This window comes from Vidua macroura, chromosome 8 (genome assembly GCF_024509145.1).
Source record: "Vidua macroura isolate BioBank_ID:100142 chromosome 8, ASM2450914v1, whole genome shotgun sequence".
NCBI lineage: Eukaryota > Metazoa > Chordata > Aves > Passeriformes > Viduidae > Vidua > Vidua macroura.
The window spans coordinates 15,646,109-15,667,503 of NC_071578.1; the positions used below are offsets into that span (position 1 = coordinate 15,646,109).

General features: G+C 36.9%; 1 protein-coding gene across 2 annotated transcripts in view; it reads left to right on the plus strand.

Moving 5' to 3' along the window:
- Positions 1 to 19,152, plus strand: part of BTAF1 (B-TFIID TATA-box binding protein associated factor 1) — a 43,431-nt gene extending 24,279 nt beyond the window's left edge. The window contains exons 14-38 of one of the 2 annotated variants that reach the window (XM_053984380.1): positions 143 to 263; positions 338 to 442; positions 675 to 824; positions 1,423 to 1,565; positions 1,730 to 1,904; positions 2,380 to 2,583; positions 3,482 to 3,908; positions 4,905 to 5,116; positions 6,019 to 6,172; positions 6,264 to 6,373; positions 7,688 to 7,889; positions 8,297 to 8,445; positions 10,799 to 10,951; positions 11,471 to 11,592; positions 11,796 to 11,963; positions 12,148 to 12,225; positions 12,306 to 12,435; positions 13,101 to 13,242; positions 13,406 to 13,536; positions 13,953 to 14,078; positions 14,950 to 15,102; positions 15,705 to 15,916; positions 16,076 to 16,235; positions 16,824 to 16,994; positions 17,233 to 19,152. In XM_053984380.1, coding sequence (XP_053840355.1) covers positions 143 to 263; positions 338 to 442; positions 675 to 824; positions 1,423 to 1,565; positions 1,730 to 1,904; positions 2,380 to 2,583; positions 3,482 to 3,908; positions 4,905 to 5,116; positions 6,019 to 6,172; positions 6,264 to 6,373; positions 7,688 to 7,889; positions 8,297 to 8,445; positions 10,799 to 10,951; positions 11,471 to 11,592; positions 11,796 to 11,963; positions 12,148 to 12,225; positions 12,306 to 12,435; positions 13,101 to 13,242; positions 13,406 to 13,536; positions 13,953 to 14,078; positions 14,950 to 15,102; positions 15,705 to 15,916; positions 16,076 to 16,235; positions 16,824 to 16,994; positions 17,233 to 17,379 — 4,045 coding nt within the window. In that variant the 3' untranslated portion in view covers positions 17,380 to 19,152. The remainder of the gene's footprint in view (positions 1 to 142; positions 264 to 337; positions 443 to 674; positions 825 to 1,422; positions 1,566 to 1,729; positions 1,905 to 2,379; positions 2,584 to 3,481; positions 3,909 to 4,904; positions 5,117 to 6,018; positions 6,173 to 6,263; positions 6,374 to 7,687; positions 7,890 to 8,296; positions 8,446 to 10,798; positions 10,952 to 11,470; positions 11,593 to 11,795; positions 11,964 to 12,147; positions 12,226 to 12,305; positions 12,436 to 13,100; positions 13,243 to 13,405; positions 13,537 to 13,952; positions 14,079 to 14,949; positions 15,103 to 15,704; positions 15,917 to 16,075; positions 16,236 to 16,823; positions 16,995 to 17,232) is intronic. The other variant, XM_053984379.1, reaches the window with a different exon arrangement.
- The last annotated feature ends 2,243 nt before the right edge of the window (positions 19,153 to 21,395 follow it).

Sequence of the window (21,395 nt, forward strand, 5' to 3'; positions counted from 1 at the left end):
CTTAAAATCCCCAAGTATATGCAATACTTACTTTTTTTAAAGCTTTCTTTTGGATAAAATGAGAATAAACAAAATTAACTTAGCTCTGTGTGTATGTATGTTTTTATTCCTGACACTGCCTCTACCTGTCCCTCTCCTGTAGTATTCAGCAATCCCTGACAGTTTTGGTCCCACGTGTGTGGCCGTTCTTGCATCACACAATATCTTCTGTGCGAAAAGCAGCACTGGAAACATTATTCACACTGTTGTCTACCCAAGACCAGGTAAGAATTAGTTATCAATATCTTACTGTGATGCACATTGGGATATACTTGGTCATATGATATCCTTGTTTCAGAGTTCTTCAACATGGCTGACTCCAATTCTGCAAGACATGTTGAGGCACATATTTCAGTTTTGTATCTTAGAAAGCAACCAAGAAATTCTGGATCTTATTCACAAGGTATTTGCATGACTTACTCCTGGATATAGTGCTTGTGTATCCCGCTCTTTCAAATCCTCTGTGCATTTGTGCAGATGAAGAATAGTGTGCTAATGTTAAATACTTTGCAATTGCTCTGTGTGATGCTTTACTGTAGAGCAAATGAGTGTTCCTGCAGTTTCTCAGCATGTGTATGATCTTACGTAGACCAGATACAAATTTGTCATGATTTCTACTGTGATTCTTTCCCAAGGTGTGGCTGGAACTGTTAAACAAGGCATCTGTACAGTATGTTGTTGCAGCTGCTTGTCCATGGATGGGAGCCTGGCTCTGCTTAATGATGCAGCCGTCTCATTTGCCCATTGACTTAAACATGTTGCTAGAAGTAAAAACCAGGTCCAAAGTAAGTGAAATGTGGTCTCACTGACTGTTCTGAAGAAAGCAGGAAATTGCTTAGCTTTATATAAACTATGTTTATAAGTTTATAATCCTATGTTCTAAGGATGCTAGAGGGGCGTGGTGGTGCCTTTCTACAGTTCTGAATGTAAACTGTCTTACAAGCCTCAACTCAGAGCAAAAGAGTTCTTGTCAGTTTATCCATGAAGAATTAAGTTCTCTATGTGGATGCTTTATAAAGTCTTTATTTACATGGCTCTAAAGCCATCTGTTTGCAGGACTGAGTTAAATCCAAAAGCATTGTGTTATTTCTGAAAAGATGCTGAGAGAGTTTACTTTTTCCTCTGTGTGTTTATCAGCTGTATGTCAAGTATTAAGCTTAATACTATAATGAAGGAATGTAGCATACATTTAATTGGACTACAGAATGCTGTTAGTTGAGAGATGATTTACAAGTATTGACTGCTTGAAGAAATCTGGTACACAAGAAGTGTTCTGTCTTAGTCCAACTTTTTTCATGGTGCAGTGATTTATTTGTATTGTTATGGAATATGAATTCATCTTTTCATTGCAAACACACTTTCAACCTTTCCTTTATTTCACAGGAAAAAGCAGGTGCTAAACTGCGTCAAGGTCAAAGCCAGAATAAGGAAGTGATTCAGGAATATATTGCTGGGGCAGACAGCATTGCAGAAGATCCAGCAACCAGGGATTACGTTGTCATGCGTGCTCGGATGATGGCAGCAAAGTCAGTTTACTGGAAATATGAAAAAATACTTAAAAGCAATGTATTTTTTTCATAATACATAGTGTTTTTGCCAAAATCTAATTACCATTTTCACATCATCATTTTGAATCATTGATTGCAGAGTAATTATAACATTGAAGTGACTGTTCTTTTTTATCTTTTAGGTTGCTGGGAGCACTTTGTTGCTGCATTTGTGACCCAGGTGTAAATACTGTTACTCAAGAAATAAAGCCAGCTGAATCATTAGCTCAGCTACTGCTCTTCCACTTGAATTCGAAATCTGCCTTGCAGAGGATTAGTGTTGCGTTAGTAATCTGTGAGTGGGCAGCCTTGCAAAAGGTAGGATGTTTCTGCAGCAAAAATATCTTTTACTTACTATCTCAATCCAATGCTTGTTGTGTGGTACTTAGCTTGAAATAAGATTTCAGTAGGTAAGCTAAAATGGTGTTTATACATCTAAATACCAAAATCTTGATCGTTAGACAGTAGAGGAATACAGGACTCAGTAGATAAATGCCAGCTGTCAGAACTATGAATTGGTAAATATGCTCACATTTTTTCTACAAATAAATCTATTCTCAAGATGCCTTTATCGAAGGCCAGTGATTCCTTTTAAGATGACTGTCTTTTATCTACTTGCTATCATCTCTAGTGGCAGACTTTTTGTTCCTAATCCTTTAGCTTTAATATTCTGGGTTATGAATGTTAATAGTCCCTCTAGAAACTGGATTTTTATAGCTAGATTGAGCTGCGCAAGACTGAACAAAAGAAATAGTGATTATTCAGAAATGCAAATTGTGTTTTTCTGTTACAGGAGTGTACAACTGTGGCTATTTGTGTTCAACCTCGTTTACTTGGAGTCCTTTCTGAGCATCTCTATTATGATGAAATTGCTGTTCCTTTTACACGAATGCAAAACGAATGTAAACAACTCATCTCATTGCTAGCTGATTCACACATTGACATTGGAAACAGAGTAAACTGCAGTGTATTTACAATAGATCAAGCTAATGAGCTGGTAAGTAGATGCATGCCTGCATTTCCTCCAGAACCTTTCTTGCCTTGAAATACACCTTCAGCATAATTATTTCATAGACAGTAACTTGCAGAAATAATGTGACCTTTGCATATCTTACGAAAAGAATGTGTAAAGATTCTTACTGTTTCCCTTGAGGTGTGTTTACAGTCTGACAAAAATCAAGTGCAATGCAAGGTACATACTTAATGGGAGAACAAAACTGAGTGTTCTGATCCCAGGTGTGGATTTACTATTGAAATGTACATGCAAGAAAACAAAGCAGGCTTCAAAACCTTTGTCAGAAGACTTGTAAATAGACTGTGTAAATTCTAGACCTTCTTCCCCCTTGCCCTTGTCCTTTTAATCTACTTTTAGTCTTTTTCCAGTGCAAGATTTAAGCAACAATAGTCAACTATTTGTGAGTGGGAAGGATATGGAAGGTTCTGCAACTACTTTGTTGTGCTTTTTTCTTAGATTTTTATCCTAGTCTCTTTCCTCAAAAGAAAATCGGCTGAGAAACGGATTTGTTTGTGCACAGGACCTTGCACAATCTTTCTGGATTATTGTATTCATATTCTTCGCTAATCTGTCACATGCCTACATATTTCCAGAATATCTGGGTAGAACTGGCAGATATGGGACAACCTAAATTTTCTGGAGTACATAAACTGCTCTTGTAGCTTTGGGAATCTAGACTTTAAATGTTTATGATACACCTGATTTTCTCTTTGATCCGTAGTTCAGGATTCCCAGAAATACATTTTGGAGCATTTCTTGTTATTTACTGGGAAAATGGAGACAGTGATATATGGTCAAGTGACTCATGTTGTGCCACGAGGATATCCTCTTTTATAGTCAATGAAACAGATTTGTAATTCCTTTTTTTCCTTTCTCTTAGGTTACTTCTGTTTTCAATGAGGTGACATCATCCTTTACTTTGAATCCTAAAGTTCTGCAACAGTTGGACAGTAAAAGGCAACAAGTTCAAATGACTGTTACAGAAACAAATCAAGAATGGCAAGTGTTGCACCTGCGAGTCCATACCTTTGCTGCGTGTGCAGTTGTGAACTTGCAGCAACTTCCAGAAAAACTTAATCCTGTTATAAAACCCTTAATGGAAGCTATCAAAAAAGAAGAGAATACACTCATACAAAACTATGTGGCTTCATGTATAGCAAAGTTACTTCAGCAGTGTACCACAAGGTCTCCTTGTCCCAACTCAAAGATTATAAAAAATCTCTGCAACTCCTTGTGTGTGGATCCACATCTTACCCCACTGGCAGCATGTCCTGCACAGCCTCAGAGTAGCCATGAAAACTCAAAAGGTATGACATCTAAGACTGCCAGGATTCTTAATATGTCTGTGCTTATTTCTGAGCTGTTGAAATGTATTTGAATGAGGCTTGTTTTCACTGATTTTTAAAATGCCAGCATCTGAGTATTTCTTAATAATGATTTCATTTAAATATTTTAAACTGCGTGCAACTAATGTGTATTGTTTTATATCTATATATCTGTATGTATATATCTGTAAAATACTTTCATTCCAATTTCCAGGTATTGACTCTTGTTTGGTTAATATCTAGTTCTGATCACATTTCACTTACAGATGTTATTGAGTAAAAATGGAAATTAAAGCAGCCTGTCAAAAATGTGCAACTTTTGTTACATTCCATAGGCTAATCATAAGATAAAAAGATGAGGACAGTGTTCAAAATTAATAAAATAATCCTATGCATGCAATGGTCATGGATTTTTTAAATGGCTGTTCATTATTGAAAATGTATGGATTGAATGAACAACCCAGATTAACCCAATTAAGATCTTAATGCTCTCAAATATTCTAACCTCCTTTAAGGTTTGACTATTGTACATTCTGCTCTTTATTAATGAATGTCCTCCTTTATCTCTGAGTAGAATAACATTAATATCTGATTGAAAATGAAGCTCTCGAGTATAAATGGAAACATCAACAAATGCAAAGATACTGATGGCATCTTTTATTGCATCATGACAGAAGTATTGAACTGTTTTAAAGGACACAGAACCTAAATTGGTTGGAACTTTAGAACATAATGTGTTCAAGATAACATATGTGTTACCTGTGCTTCTTCCTGAATTATAATTTCTGGCAGTTTGTACACTTAACTTCTCAGTCAGAGTCTGTAATGTGGTCCTAGCACAGTAGCTCTTTGTATTGAAGCTCCATCTTCCTCAAGGGTGCAAAAAATTATGGGTTTTTTAAAGCACATTCAGCAGATGACTTGTAGGTAGCTCTCACTTCCCCCTATGTGTTAAACTGCAGCTTTAATTGTTGTCAGCTGTTCTCCCTTTTCTTTTAGGGCCCAACTCTGATAAAGATGGGATGCAGCACACAGTTACTAAGCACAGGGGAATAATTACACTGTATAGACATCAGAAAGCTGCTTTTGCCATCACGAGTCGGCGAGGTCCTACTCCAAAAGCTCCAAAAGCCCCTATTGCAGATCTCCCCACAGGCAGCAGTGGAAGCATTCCTACAGAACTTGATGAGGTACATTTCAAAAGCTTGAATTTGCAACTTCACATCCACCCTCCTTTCCATTACTTTGAATTCACTGGAGTTGATACCATTGTAGTAGGGATAGCAGGTGTTTTGCATCACAAAACAGGAAGCTTATGTTTGATGTTTTAAATGACATTAAGAACATTAATAACTCTTGAAATGTTGTATTTACTATAGAATATGAATATCAATATAAGTTCATGCAGATGGATTTCCACAATGGGTGGAACAAACACAAGAGGACACGAACTGTGTTAGTGTTGGTCCATCTCAATGCCTGATGGATGCCTCTGAAGCACTAAAACCAGCAATTGAAATATGATTGTGTAAAACAGCATGTCTGTGTGACTTCCATACTTGATGTCCTAAACTCTTCCCTTTTATTAATTTCAAACTTCAGCATGTTTTAATAAGATTCTAGGCAGGACTGTGAACTCCTAAGCAGTGTTGTGGGTTTTGTTCTTAATTATTAGTGTTTTTTATTAATTCTGCTTGCCAAAGAGGGTGGGAGCAAGAGAGGGGGATGAATAACAAATCAAGTATTGTAAGTTTTCTAGTGTAATACTGTTCTTGGTATCAGTGTGTTGGCCACATCTGAGGTTCTGGAACCAGAACCACTTGGAAACATCTTGTTGAAATGGACCGGTATCAGCAAAGGCCAAATCTCAAATTTATAGACTTTAAATAATTGGCTATCATAGATTTTTGGTTTTTCACATGTGTATAAAGAATAGAGGAATTAACTTGGGAAAAAATCTGTTGGTGAATGTGTTGTAGGTAGGTATAAACACAATCAGAATTGAATGCTTATGTAATGAGAGGTCACCCATTACAATAACTGTTATTAAATTTCTCTCACCTTGCTGCTTTGTTGAATTGTTTAATTCTAGGCTCAGAAACCTTATGTTGTACAGAGAAGAGGAGCTGAATTTGCCTTATCTACTATAGCTAAACATTTTGGTGCTGAAATGGCAACAGGATTGCCACATCTCTGGGATGCTATGGTCGGTTCATTAAGGAACAACATTCATATAAATAATTTTGGTAATTACATTTCTGCTTTAAGCTGGGAGGGGTTGGCAGGCTGGAGTCAGTATGTCAGTCTTAAACTGAGCACCTTTCCTGTTTTTACCAGACCGAAAGGCATTGCTGGAGAAAGGAGATGCTCCTGCCCAGGAGCTGGTGAATTCCTTGCAGGTTTTTGAAACAACAGCAGCTTCGATGGACACTCAGCTACATCCTCTGGTAATCAACTTTTGCATGAAACACGTAGTCTCTTTATTGCTAGTGGTTTAAATCTTTATTTTTCTTTTTTAGATGCTTTTCTGATTTTGCTCAAATGGGGTTTTAGTCACTCACTAGCCTGCCTGTTCTCCAAGTCCTTCGTCCTAGTCTTGATAAACTGAAGGCATAGCTTCCAGCAGTCAAGATGTGTCATTTTAAAGCTGTTCTTTCCCCTGTGTTCTGTAGGATGTTAAATTCTGTCACTTATGCAGGTCATAGAATAAACCACAAAAGCAAACAGCTACCTAAAAGTTTATCCTTGGCCTACCCTTTTTTCGATGAGATCCTAATCAAGATCGTGTCCAATGTTTGAATTATGATAATATTTATGTTGTTGTGATACATTGGAATCACCATCTCTGCTCTGCTTTATTCTAACTCTATTTCCTAAACCTGGAGAACAGACTGGTAATATGATGCCTTCTGTTTGTTATGAAAGTACAGATAAAAATATGATTATGCAGAACTGTGTGGCTGACTGAAAGACTTTTTTAGTACATGCATTTTATATATATACACATAAATGTGGTATGTAGTTATTGTGTAGATTGTTTTGATGGTGCTAATACTGTATGCAGTTTAAAAGAAAAATTGTAGAAAGTCAAAGAGGCTGAACTTGGTTCATCAAAGCTAATATTTAGGGACTTTCACACTAGGAGAAACCTGACCATCTGTTTAGGTGTCTGATGCAAAAGTGTATCTGCACTGATTAAAAGGAAGACTCATGCACACACCAAAGACATAGATGTATACCCTGCTGGGGAGAAGCAGATTTCCTTCTGGGTGTCCTCTTTGTCACACAGAATTATTGAGATTCCCAACATGAGTAATTAATCTGCCTAAACACAAAGGGAATGAGTCTAGGACATATTTGCTAGCTGGAAGGAATTCTTAAATCTGTGTATTGGTATTTAAGAAATAATTCTTTTCTCTTTAATAAAAAGTTCTGGGTATTTAGTACTATATTTTTGGTGTGAAACACTTCCTTGCTAATTAAGGGCTTCATTAATTTTGATTTTGACTGAAATACTGAATATTTTGTTACTCTGAATTTTATCTGTATTGGGGAGTAATACACATTCAAAGTTCAAATTGCCTTTTTCTTCTGAAATAATTTTTTAGTTTTAATTATATCTTGCAAACTAGCTGCAAACAATTATATCATTTTAAGCATTCTTAAATTACTTTAAAAGACTTTGTAGTTCATAAAAAGATCACTTATTTTTTTATAATTCATAGTAACCTTTAATCCCCACACCTTTTTCTTTTATTCAGTTAATACAGCATTTGCCTCATCTTTACATGTGCCTTCAACATCCCAGCACTGCTGTGAGACACATGGCTTCCCGTTGTGTGGGTGTTATGAGCAAAATAGCAACCATGGAAACAATGAATATCTTTCTAGAGAAAGTTCTACCGTGGCTGGGAGCAATAGATGACAACACCAAACAAGAGGGTGCAATTGAAGCACTTGCATGTATCCTTACTTGGGTATTCAAAAATGCAGAAACTTCTTTGCTGTTGTTTCATTTGGGTGAACAAAAATGGTTGCCTGCAAAAAATGGGAGGAGGAATGAGATAAAATACTAAGCTCTTTTTTCTGCTGCGGAAAGAAACAGAAGAAACTTTCATTTCCATTGCCCTTATTTTATCTACCAAGTGATGTTTTGGTGGAGGTAATTCACTTTTTCAAACCATGCACTTTGCTGGCTAAATATAATTGGGTAGATCAGATTTCCCTGCTTCTGTATTGCTTTGTTACTAGAAATCTCATTCATGTGAGTGCAACAATTAATTAATGACTCTGAGTGTGAAATCTCCTGGGTGTATATTTGTCAGACAAACCTGAACTGTTAGAAACTATTTCCTTAATAACCACTCCAGGTGTAATGGAGCAGCTGGATGTTGGTATTGTCCCATACATTGTTCTTCTAGTGGTTCCAGTTCTGGGTAGGATGAGTGATCAGACAAACAGTGTACGTTTTATGGCCACTCAGTGCTTTGCCACACTGATCAGACTGATGCCTCTTGAGGTAAGCTTGAGCTGTAAGTATATGGATATGTGAACTGTCCTGTATCCCCTCTCTCACCAGCTGCAAAGTCCAGGCTTCTGGCTTATTAAATGCTGAATGAGTAACTGGGTTTATAGGTGTGGAGTCCATATCAGATAATAGATGATGTGCCCTTTATAAGTAAAATGAGCAAAATTGGACCCTGTGCTAGCAATTTTCTAATTTAATGTTAAAGTAAAATTTCTCTTTATATGACACTCATGTTAGCTGTATACATAAAATTAAACAGTAGATTTATTAATTTTGTGTGTAATGCTGCTTTTCTTTGTTTGGGTTTACAAGTTTTAGGCGTTCTGTGTGCACTCTCCTTAGGTATGTGTGTTGAGTATGTTGTCAAGAGAAATGCACAAAAGCAATACTGGTTTAAAAGCAAAATCAAAGATAACAGTAATAGAAATAGTGTGGGGATAGGTAGGGTCACTTATTACTAGTTCTTAAAATGAAAAAGCACCACCCTACATATTTAGGCAAAATATTGTATGTTATGATGCAGTAGTGTTTAATCAGTACAGATCTGCTTCAGTCTTTCATTCCTCCTACAACCTGCATACCTCAGACAACTTCTGATGTTGTGCCTCAAGGACTACAATGCTTCTAGGTAACTTAATGTGACCACCAGATGGTAATAGAAGACAGTTTAGAATTTCCACAACAATAATGAAAAACAATTTGTCAGCTTAATGCATTTTTTATTCTCTCACTTTCAATTTGGCATGATAGAACCTCAGAATTTGATAACTAGTGATCTGTTAACAGGAGCGCACTTACTTTGTGTGCTTACACTGAGATGTTCAACAAGTTGAAAGTGAGCAAAGAACGTAATTTCTAGCATGTTCGTTGCAGTGCCATTTGCACCAGGGCCCTTCTTCATATGCATCTTAAACATGGTCCTGTGGAATACACAGGATACATATTCCTGTGGAATGCTCATAGCTCAGGGCTTGGGGGAGGGTTAAAGCTATTTTAATAAAGTTAGTGAGAATTTCTTAAAACATACTGTACTTGTTTTTATTAATTGCATGCATATACATGATCACTTCATAGTTCTTTTCCTTAGTATGGAAGAAGTGCCTTCAAATTTCCCTTTCTGGTTAAGTTCAGTATCAGATATTGAAGTACATTAAATATGTAAGCACAGAGTGAAGCAGATTAATAGTGAGAGAAGATACTTGTATTGCCATGGAACAGTATTTTATTTAACAATAAATACCATTATGAGTGAGTTGGGGAAACTTAACTGTGCTGTTTTCTGCATCTTTATGCTCAAATTGATAATTCCTGCAACCATAAAAACGAAAGTATGACTGAGAGAAGGATTGTAAGATAAATGGTTCAACTTGATCAAACTTGTATTCATAAGCAATTCTGCTGCAAGCTGACAACATGTTTGAACCAAATTACCTGCCATAGTGTTCATACTGCAGGTAAGTTCTCCTAAAAGGGAGTGTAGGCAGAGCATTTGAACAAGGAGGCTGCTGTCTCTGTGTATGTGTGTACTTCAATATCATATGGGGCAGTACTAACATCCCCCTTCCTTACTAACCACAAGCACAGTGGAATTATTTGGCAGAGGGTTTTTTTAGCCAGGAGCCCTCTGTAAATGATTAGTAAGATGGGTAAAGATGGAAGAGGCCCAGAAAAATGGGATGACAGATGTGATGGTGGGAAAATCTGCTGCTGCTGCATGTTATTAGCAAGGAAGAATTAGCATATTTGGGCCCCAAATGCCTTCTTTGGGCTTCTGGCCTGGTATGGCGAGTACTTAGGAAGTAAAGGTCTGCTGTTACAAACCTAGAGAGGTTCAGGGTTTGTTTTTTTTTTTTTTCTCCCAAAAGTTTTGAAATGTTTGAATTTATCCTATGGGTTTCAGTATCACTTTAAATCTAATTCTACTCAGTAAGTGAAAAATCCATCAAACTTTGGATGGTAGCTTGTGGCTCAAGAGGAGTGGGTGTCATAGGATTCTCTAGCCAGCCAGATAAACCCTCTGGTTAGAGGGTCTTTGTAGAATCTTAGAAGAGTGACCAGAATTTTCTATCTCTTGTGTAATTTTTATCAATCTTTTCAATTGGTCCTTTCAGGGCAGGATTTGTCTCTTGCACCTTACAACCCTGCATGTGTTGACCTGCAAGTAATCAAACAAGTATAGCTAAATATAGTATTTAAATTCTGAGTTTAGAATCATAGAGTTGTGAAGACTGCAGATCTTTACTGTGTGTTTAAAATGTCTGAGTAGTATGAGGTTTAAGTTGTTCTCTGTGTGGAAGTTAAGTTCTATAGCCCTTACATGACTGCTTTAAAAATGCTACCCTAGGCTGGTATACCAGACCCACCAAACATGTCTGAAGAATTAATCAGAATGAAGGCTAAAGAACGTCACTTTCTGGAACAATTACTGGATGGAAAAAAACTGGAAAACTATGAAATTCCAGTACCAATCAAAGCAGAGCTCAGAAAATACCAGCAGGTAACAGCTTATACTTTCATTTTTAAAGTTCCGGTTTGATATGGTTTCATGGGATAGTAGGAGTTCTTGAGGTACTACGTGGGGTAGTAGGAGTTGTTCAGATACATTTTTCTTGTGGATTTTTGAGTGTTTGGTTTCAGTTGTGCAGTGTCTATCTTAGACTCTGGGTAAGGAAGAACAAACAAAGTAATGCATGTTCTTCTACTGTTCTGGTGATATTTTTCCCCTTTCTGGATTTTGTCTTTTTTTCTGGGAATGGCCAGTGGGCTGTGCCTTGCTAACAATGACTCTGGCAGCCCACCACTGCAAAGCCAGGCCTGATTGTACCATTTGGTTGTTTGTTTTTCCCTTTATTCCCCCTGCTTTTAATGAATGGGCTGTAGTAGATGTATGTGTGGTGGGAAACCAGCTCCTAGGTTGGCAGTGCTGGGTCATTCAACATATGGATGTGTGAACTGAAGCTCAACTAGCAAAAAGCCAGGTTTTACTTGAGGCACTCTCCTTCTTTTCTGATTTCAGGATGGAGTGAACTGGCTTGCATTTCTCAATAAGTACAAACTTCATGGAATTCTTTGTGATGACATGGGCTTAGGAAAAACTTTACAATCCATTTGCATTCTTGCAGGTGATCATTGCCTCAGGTAAGCTTAAACAAATCACATTCTGTCTTAGACTTTAGTGGTAGGTCTTGTGTGGTAATGAATCTGGACATAGTCCTGGGCAGCTGTGACTGTAGGTGACTCTGCTTGGATAGGGGGGTTGGACCAGGTGGCCTCCACAGGTCCCTTCCCACCTCAATTCTTTGAAAAACAGTTTTTTTAAACTCTATTTTGTGCTCTTTAAGGGCTCAAGAATATGCAAGAACAAAACTGGTGGACAGTGTTCCTCTTCCCTCCTTGGTGGTGTGTCCTCCTACACTCACAGGACACTGGGTGGATGAAGTGGGCAAATTTTGCTCAAAAGAGTATCTTAATCCACTGCACTATACAGGACCTCCTACTGAGAGAGCAAGGTAACCCATCTTGCATTTATAACTGGTTTAGAGTAAAATATCACACACGGAATTTTTCCATTTACTTTAATACTACTACTGAAGCATAGTTTGTGGGCATGGGAATACTCGTGGTGGTATCTTTAAAGGCTGAAATAATAACATGTAAGGAACATTTCAATTAACTCCTCATTTTTTTCTTAAGATTGCAACACCAGGTGAAAAGACACAATCTCATAGTGGCTTCATATGATGTTGTAAGAAATGACATTGACTTCTTCAGGTAAGAATTGGCTTGTTTTCTGAGGTTTTTAATAGCTTAGAATTTTAAATGCTACTTAAGTCTGTGTTCTTCTTTTCTAGAAATATTAAGTTTAATTATTGCATTCTTGATGAAGGCCATGTAATAAAAAATGGAAAAACAAAGCTGTCAAAAGCAGTAAAACAGCTGACTGCTAATTACAGGATAATACTTTCTGGGACACCAATCCAGGTAATTGATTTTCTATTTTGGATGAATAATAGAAAACAAACAAGATAGGTCTATCTTGCACTCAGATTTATTGTACCTTTTAACAATCATCTTGTTCAAAGTATACATTGTAAAACAGCTTTTAATTTTTAAATGCTCAAAATGACATCTTTTTCCTCTCCTGGTATACATGTGCATAGGGAAATGAATGCAAGTTTTATGGTTTTAATGGGGCTCAAAATTTGGCAGCAAGACTTTCTCTTCCACTTCCTCTTCAAGTGTTGGGCAAGAAAGAGACCATTTCCCTATGCCTCAAGTAAAATTAGCAGGAAACTCAATTCTAAGATCTCCAGATTTTGAGCTTTGTCCAAATGACATGGCTATGCAATACCTGTCTCACCCAGGACTAAGAGCACTGGTGTGTCCTGGGTTTTGTTAACCAGGAAAACTCTGGGTGTGGCTTAAGGCACTGGACACAGTGGGAAGTCCATTTATACATTCAAGTGCCTGCAAAGGTATTTCTGTTACTCAGGTAAGATGAAAGAGCCACCAAACTCCAGGAGCTGGGGACTCGCTTGTAGCATGAGGTTTGTAGGGTTTTAAATATGTATGGAAATATTCTCAGATACCTTGCAACAACTTAGTACTTATGAAAATAATTCATCAAATGTTTCTTTTATGTTCAGAACAACGTCTTAGAGTTGTGGTCGTTGTTTGACTTCCTAATGCCAGGATTCTTGGGCACTGAACGCCAATTTGCAGCTCGTTACGGCAAACCAATCCTGGCAAGCAGAGATGCCCGAAGCTCCAGTCGAGAACAAGAGGCTGGTAAGGATCACATGTTTAATCTTTGGGTTTTTGTTTTAGCCTTTTAAATGAGAGCTGCTAACAAAAAGAAGTGAGGTTATTTCTAACATCAGAGATTGAGGGGGAGCTGAATGTTTTGAAAAATGTTTTTCTTCTAAAACACTGGTGCTGTTGCCCTCACTAGGGGTACTTGCAATGGAAGCTCTGCACCGCCAAGTCCTGCCATTCCTGCTAAGGAGAATGAAAGAGGATGTGCTGCAAGATCTTCCACCCAAAATTATTCAAGATTATTACTGTATTCTCAGTCCTCTACAGGTATGCTTAAAAGGTGGCTTAAAGATCATTTTTCAGCACAGTTAAGACAACAAAGGCATGAATTCTGTATTCCTGTGTCAATCTGATATCAGCTCTGACGTTTTCTGGATGTACTAAAATTTTGTAGTATGTGTTAAAAACACTAATTCCAGTCCTGTAGTAATAGAGTATTTCTTGGGCTTTATTTTGGGCATTGATCAGGAACAACATGTAGGCATCTGCAGATTGTTTTTCAGTAACACTTTCCAAGTTGAAAGAAAATAAATGGCACGACATTCTGTTATTAATGTTTATCTTGTGTTACATATGAAATAGCTTTCTTGATGTATGATAATTCAGAATTTTAACTTGAAACTAAACTCTGAATAGGGCTATCTTCTGTCAGAAAAAAACACATTCTCTTGTCTGGTCTGTAGGTTCAGCTTTACGAAGATTTTGCCAAGTCTCGTGCCAAATGTGATATTGATGAAACAGTTTCTTCAATTTCACTGAATGAAGAAACTGAAAAACCAAAGCTTAAATCTACAGGTCATGTATTTCAGGTACAGATTTTTTAAAGTAATTTTTATTACCTAGTACATACATTTTTGGTAACTGTATTTATAGGTTTAGTAAAAAATGAAAATCAGAATAGCATTTGTGGTCATATGATCTAAGTAGAGCATTTATGGCTGGAATGTGAAGTATAGCTGTTATGTTTAAATTAGGGGTTTGTGTCTTATGAAGCATAACACTGCCTCGTATTTTTAATGTGATCTGCTCGGTTGGTGTTCTGCTATTTTGTGGATCTTGTAAAAACTAAGTACTGAGAGAGCAAAACCTCAGAATGAGGGAAGAATTTCTGATCGCATCAGCTTTTGCACTTCAACATTAAGATTCTAAAACATGAACAAAATGTTTCCTTAAGAGTAGATCTGAATTTATCAAGGTTCATGATCTTTTAGAATTGAAGATTAACTCTTGGTTAATTGGAAACAATTATTCTCAAACTGCTCCTAAACCCATTTCCTCTACTGCAGACTCAAATGAAAGTGTGGGAAATGGTAATCCTTGCATTTTTCCTGAAAGGGACCAAGATCACAATGAGTGAAACAGTGTTTGGATACAAATTGAAATGCAGGTTTTAAATGTGTAACTTGGATGAAAATATACCATAAAGTCCAGATTGTGGAATGTGGCAGAGTGACCCCTGTACTTACAGTTAATTATGTTAATCCATTTTCTGTAACTGTGTTCTTGCTTATTATTTCTTTGAACTTCATTTCTTAAATAATTAAAGATAATAATGATAAAAAATTATTTCTTATTTAATAATAATAATTTCTTATTTAATGATAAATAATAATTTCTTACTTAATGATAAATAATTATTTTTTATTTAATGATAAATAATTATTTTTTAAATAATTAAAGGCATTGCAGTACTTACGGAAGCTCTGCAACCATCCAGCATTAGTGCTCACAACCCAGCATCCAGAATACAAGAGAATTACAGAGCAGCTTGCAGCTCAGAATTCATCCCTTCGAGATATCCAGCATGCACCTAAGCTGTCTGCTTTGAAACAAGTAAGTGGACATGTGTTGTGCCTTAAATCCCCCAAATGTCTCTACTGCTGCTACAGCTTAGGGTGTTTTATTTAAGATTTCATCAATAGAGAAACTCTTTTAAATAAAATTAAGTAGTAAATGAAAAAGAATGCAAGGGTGTTTCAGGGATATGCCCTATTTTCCCTAATATTTTAAGAGGGAGGGGGAAACACAGCCTTCATGGCAATGATGTTTATATAACTTGCTGGCATATGAAAAACCTTACTACTTTTTATTTTATTTTTATTTTATTCTTGTCCCTCTTGTTGCAGATTTTTTTTTCATTTTTATTGCACAGGAGACTACTTCCTTGATAAAGTTAGATTGCATTGCCATAGCTTTACTTACAATAGAATTTCAGTAAGTAAAGAAAATGGTTTTTTTAAAATTTTTTAATGACTTAAGTTTTTCATAGTTTGACAGGGAAGCTAAACTTTGCCTTCTTGTTGTTTAAGTGACTGTCATTTAGATACTTCCTTCTGCAGTTTGTTTCTCTAATTTCTACTTTTGATAATCAAGGAATGTCAATACTTACATGAGCTCTACAGTCATTTTAATGACACACTTTCTTTTACTTAAAGCTGCTGCTAGACTGTGGTTTGGGGAATGGTGGATCTTCAGAAAGTGGTACAGAAGCAGTTGTGGCCCAGCACAGAGTGCTTATCTTCTGTCAGCTGAAGAGTATGTTGGATATAGTGGAGCATGACCTTCTCAGACCTCAGCTACCTTCAGTTACCTACTTACGACTCGATGGCAGCATTCCTGCTGGGCAGAGACATTCCATTGTTTCCCGGTATGCATTATCCCCTCATAACCAGCATGAGGCCAGCTTTGATGAACTGTATTGTTTACATGGTGCAAAATTGGGTTTTTTGTCTGCCTCAGAGAGATGAGGTTCATAAATTCTTTATTGAAATGAAACTTACCAGACTTAACTTTTTCTTGTATGCAGGTTTAATAATGACCCGTCTATAGATGTTCTTTTGCTCACCACTCATGTTGGTGGACTGGGACTTAACTTGACAGGGGCTGACACAGTTGTGTTTGTGGAACATGACTGGAACCCAATGAGAGACCTGCAAGCCATGGATCGGGCACATCGCATTGGGCAGGTGAAAACCTCTTCATTTCACATAAGGGTGGCTTTTCTCTTGCTGAACTTTCTTGAGAGAGTTTCTAATGTATAACAAAGTGACATCTGTAGGTTTCTACCAAGCTTCCATTCATACTTATTTCTTGCAAATATGCCAGCTGCTGAAGTGCATACTTCCTTATTCTGCCCCCATCTTGGTAAGTCTTCTCTTCTGTACTTCCTGAGCTGCTGGGGAGAGGCCAGAGAAGAATCACCCTTTGGTGGAGGAAGAGATGACTGAGGACTGAGACAAGGAACTGAAGGGACAGCCCACAGGGTTGTCCTTCTCTGGTGCAAGACAGGACAAGAATGACTGCTGGTAGTCTTCCCCTAGAGCTGTAAAAATCAGTGAATTCTTTCAGAGTACAGAGGCAACTGAAGATGCTTCTACTCTATAGTGGCATAGTCTCATGCTTTCCATCTAATGTCTGTCAGACTGAGCACAGTTACTGAAGGGTAGCTCCAAGCCAAACTGCTTCTAGACTGTCCATGAGAAACACTGAAAGCTTATGGTTTCCTGAATACCTAAGATGATACTCTCTAGCTAAGTATGCTTTTTTTCTTTCAGAAACGTGTTGTTAATGTATATCGCCTGATAACCAGAGGAACTCTGGAAGAGAAGATCATGGGTCTTCAAAAGTTCAAAATGAATATTGCAAATACAGTGATCAGCCAAGAAAATGCAAGCCTACAGAGCATGGGAACAGAGCAGCTTCTTGATCTGTTCACTCTCGACAAGGTAAAGAAAGAGTTTTACAAATACCTACCAAAAATAGAGTCAGCTTAGGGAAAAGCTTTGCTTTGAAATGTAAAATTTAATCACACGAACGCTTAAGTTGGACTGATGAATAGTAGACAGCTCTCTGAACAACAGGAGGAAGTGTTATTTCCCCAGAAGAATTATCAGACTTGAAGAATTTATTAGATTCTTGAAAACATTATTCTGTATATTAACAGGAATTTTTTTTTTTGTGAAGGATGGGAAAACTGAAAAAGCAGATACCTCTACCTCTTCTGGGAAAGCATCAATGAAATCAGTACTCGAAAACCTTGGAGAACTATGGGATCAAGAGCAGTATGACACTGAATACAGTCTTGAAAACTTTATGCATTCATTAAAGTAACCACCACATATTTGTAATACAACTGCTGCTAGTTCACATATTTTTCTGCTGATATTCAGCAAACTTCAAAGCATATAGAGTGAACCTTTAGCTTAATGTGTAAATAGACTTACTGAAAGAAGAATCTTCAAAAGACTGGCATGAAGTAGTGTCAGCTGTTTCACTGGGAAGTTATTCTGTCTTAAACGTTTGCACTGTATAAAAACTTTAAATGTAAACATTGTGAGGTGGTTTGAATTTTACTTGTTCTGAACAGCTGCAAATTCTTACTTGGTAGAAGAATTTTAAAACAAAGCAGGTTTTTACATCTGTTAACAAGTGTTACTTGTGTTTGCAGTTAAGTCCACCATTATTTCTTTCTGTATCTATAATAGTTTTGTACAGTTGTTTCAGTGAGTACTTCAGGTTGTCCAGTGTACATTTTTCTTTTAAACACAACTTGCTTTTATGGTGTATTTAAAAAGCAGTTTTCAACTTAAGCTTTCATTCAGATCATTTCAGGACTTACATCACCAGAGGTAAAGCCTAGAAGCCTTGAAAGTATTAAAGAATGGAATGGCACTAGGCCTGTGCACCCACCTTTGTATATTGACTATATATATATCATGCTCTTCAGTCTTTTGACACCATCTTGTGAGAACAGCTGACTTGAACTTTTTAATGTAATGAGCTCTATTAAATACAGGTAATGGCCTATTTGAGGCCATGTTTGCATCCTGTTAGCAGGGGTGTACTTTTTTAATTTATCTATAAGGCTAGACTATAGCCACTTTGAGAGATGCATGTATTCCATAAGTTTCAATCCTATATATTTTTTGTAACTAAAAGAAGAAATTAAATATACAGACAGACATTTTCCAGGAGTAGATTTTACATTGTCTAGGATTCTAAAATCCATGCTAAAAGTGACTGTGTACTAAACTGATGCATGATTTAAAGCTTCTTAAAGGAATAGGGAGGACTTTTTTTCTTTAGGAGAAAATACACATAGAAATACCTACATTCAGTTTGAGGTAATTGAATTAAAGTTGTGTAACAAAGATAGTAAAAGACTTTAATAGCAGTGAGTGAGAATAATATGCTGTATGTTATGCAGCTTTTTATAAAAAAGGGAGGCAGTATAAAAGTGTGTTTCTAGATGTGCATATGTACTAGTATATGCACTTTTTATAAATATTAAGTTATAGATAACTTACAGCAGTTGTCTGAATACATAGAATATATGTATAAATATAAAACCTAAGGTTTATAGCTTGCTGTGTGCTTAAGCATCAGAGCTTAAAAACCACCAGAGACCTCAACTATTGTAAAATAAGATTGTTTTAAAACTATATAAATCAAGACAGTTCTATAGCATTGGAGAAGAATTAATGTCACATTTCAGTAGTTATGAACTGACAGATTGTAACTAAATTAGCATTCCATGAAAATAAAACAAACTGGGAATATATAAGTTGCATGTTTGGGTTTGTCCATGTTTAGTTTTGTTTCTGTAGGGAAGACTTTTCTGGCTGTTTAAAAAAACCTAATGCTTTTGGAAATTACAGCTGGATTATGAGTGTTATGTTGGTTAATTTCTACCTTCAGACTATTTTTGTTGTGCTTTCAGCTGATGACCCAAGCAGGGGAGACAAGATGGGGCTTGGTGGTGTTTGCAGAGAAGTTACAATGCTGGAATAATGCGTACTTGAAAATAACTTGGTGCAGTAATTTGGTGATAGTGCCTAGAAATAACAAGATATTTGAATAAAGAAACTTCTTTAGTGGTAAAAATTGCATATGTTTTTCTTCAAGAGTTTTATTAGGTGCAGAGGTAAGAAACTCTTTGGGTTCTGTTGGGAAAGAAATAGACAGCATAGGACTTTTTAAAGCCACTTATTTATCACATTGAGGTTGCTATGCAACCATAATAATTTTAGCAATGGCTCTCTTGGATATCACATCAAGAAGACTTCTGCACCTGAAAAACAGGGGAAGGCAGAATCTAGAATAATTATTTCAAGATTATTATATGTACTGATTGATCTTAAGTGTTCTGTGAATTAATGCTTTGAAATGTAACCCAACAGGAGCACTGCACCAACTATATAAAAAATGGGATTTTATTACCTTAATATTTAACAAAAAGCTCTTCTATGCTTCTCAAACTAGCAGAGCACTTGCCAAGATCTGGCTTGTTTGTGCAGTGTCCTCAGTGCACAAACTGGATTCACTTACAGCAAAACTCCAGCAAGAAATAGCTCTTAGAATGCTTCTAACTGCATTTGATCTCTTTAATGGATATTCAGCTGGACCAGACCAGGGTCTGGGCTGGAATAGGAAAGTTTATTTCTAGGCTGAAATGAAACCTTCAAATATGTCAGTCTTTTGGCACCAGCCATTTTGCTCTCCAGCTCTGCCCCTAGTACAGGTTGTTACTTGCTAATGAAGATACAGCCTAAGCCTTGACTGACTGCAGCTGGAGTCACTGGAGGCCCAAAGAAACATGAATTGAGTAGAACCATGCGTAGGCTCAGAATGCTTTGGGTTGGAAGCAACCCTAAAGATCATCCAGTTCCAAAGCCCTTTTCCATGGGCAAGGACACCTTCCACTACACCAGATTGCTGCAAGATCTGTTCAACCTGTCCCTGAACACTTCCAGGAATGGGGCATCCATAACTTCTCTGGACAACCTGCTCCACTGCCTCATACTCCATACTCAAGGTTTGATGCATTGTGTGTAATTTGCACTGAGTTAAACTAGTCTCTCTCATTTAATAGCATCAATAAACCACTCATAGTCACCAAAGCCAGACCTCCAAATTAACGTAGTTCTGATTCAGAGCTTGCTAACCTGTGAAAACGAAGAACCTCTGACTGGTGACCACATTCTGGGCTGGAAGAATTACTTTGAAACAGCTATAAACATAATGCTACTTTTCAACCAAACTTAAAGGACTGTTTGAAATCCTTCTTAAAACTAAATGGAGAACTACCTTCTGCAAACATGCACCAGGTCTGCATAAACACACCTTCTGCTGTGTCTGTTGTACTTAGTTTAACTAAGAATTCAATCTAACAAGTCTTTCTCCACGCATGTTATCTTTGGAATTCACTTAGGCAGGAAGCTGCTTGCTTTCTACAAATTTACTTATAACTGTTGCAGGTTTCTAGGTTGTTTTTTTATCATTCTCCCTAATGCTTTTGTAAGAGTTTTTTTATAGGCTTGCTGAAAGCAAAATTACATTGAATATCCAAGGTATACATAGTGATTTAGTTTAACTCAAATTAGTTCATGTCGAGTCTTTTGTGAAGATAATGGACTAAAGCAAATCTTATATTTTACCTTAAGATTACCAGATTTAAAGACAAATGCTTACATTTACCATTAGTGGTATCCCCAGCTTTCCTACTGTCTCATGGTTCTGCAGGTTGTAAGGCAAAGGCATTTCTAATTAAGCCTTAATTCTAGCAGAAGTAGGGCAACTTTTAGGCCATATTAGAAGCTGTGGAAAACTTCTAAGATGAAAATACATTCACATACCAAAGCTTTTATTACCTTGTTTACAGATGGTAAATAATGTAGTGTTAAATCTAGCTTGGTTTGCAGTGCTGAAGAGCTTTGGCATAGGGCAAGCTTTAAAGCTGCTAAGGATCACAGCAGTTACTGACTTGTGCTAAGATGCTTTGTAAGCAAAAGCTTGGAAGATGAAGTTCTTTAAACCAGGCAGAAAGATGCTTTAGAGTAAAAATTATTTTTCAAATCACATTTAAGTGAATTACTTTCAAGGACAGTTCTCTGAATATAAGGATTTTTATAGAGACGATAATCCATCTAAATTCTTTCAGTGGTCTATTAAAAGACATGACCTTTGAATTTGTATCAGAAACCCTTTCAGTTGGCTCCTTATCTTCTAGTAGCTTCACTAGTTCTCCGGTATTCTCTTCTACAGCAGGTTTGGAAGTATCTGTTTAGTTACACTGTTTTAAGGCCAACTCCCTATTCAGGAATCAGGATTTAATTGATACTCTGGCA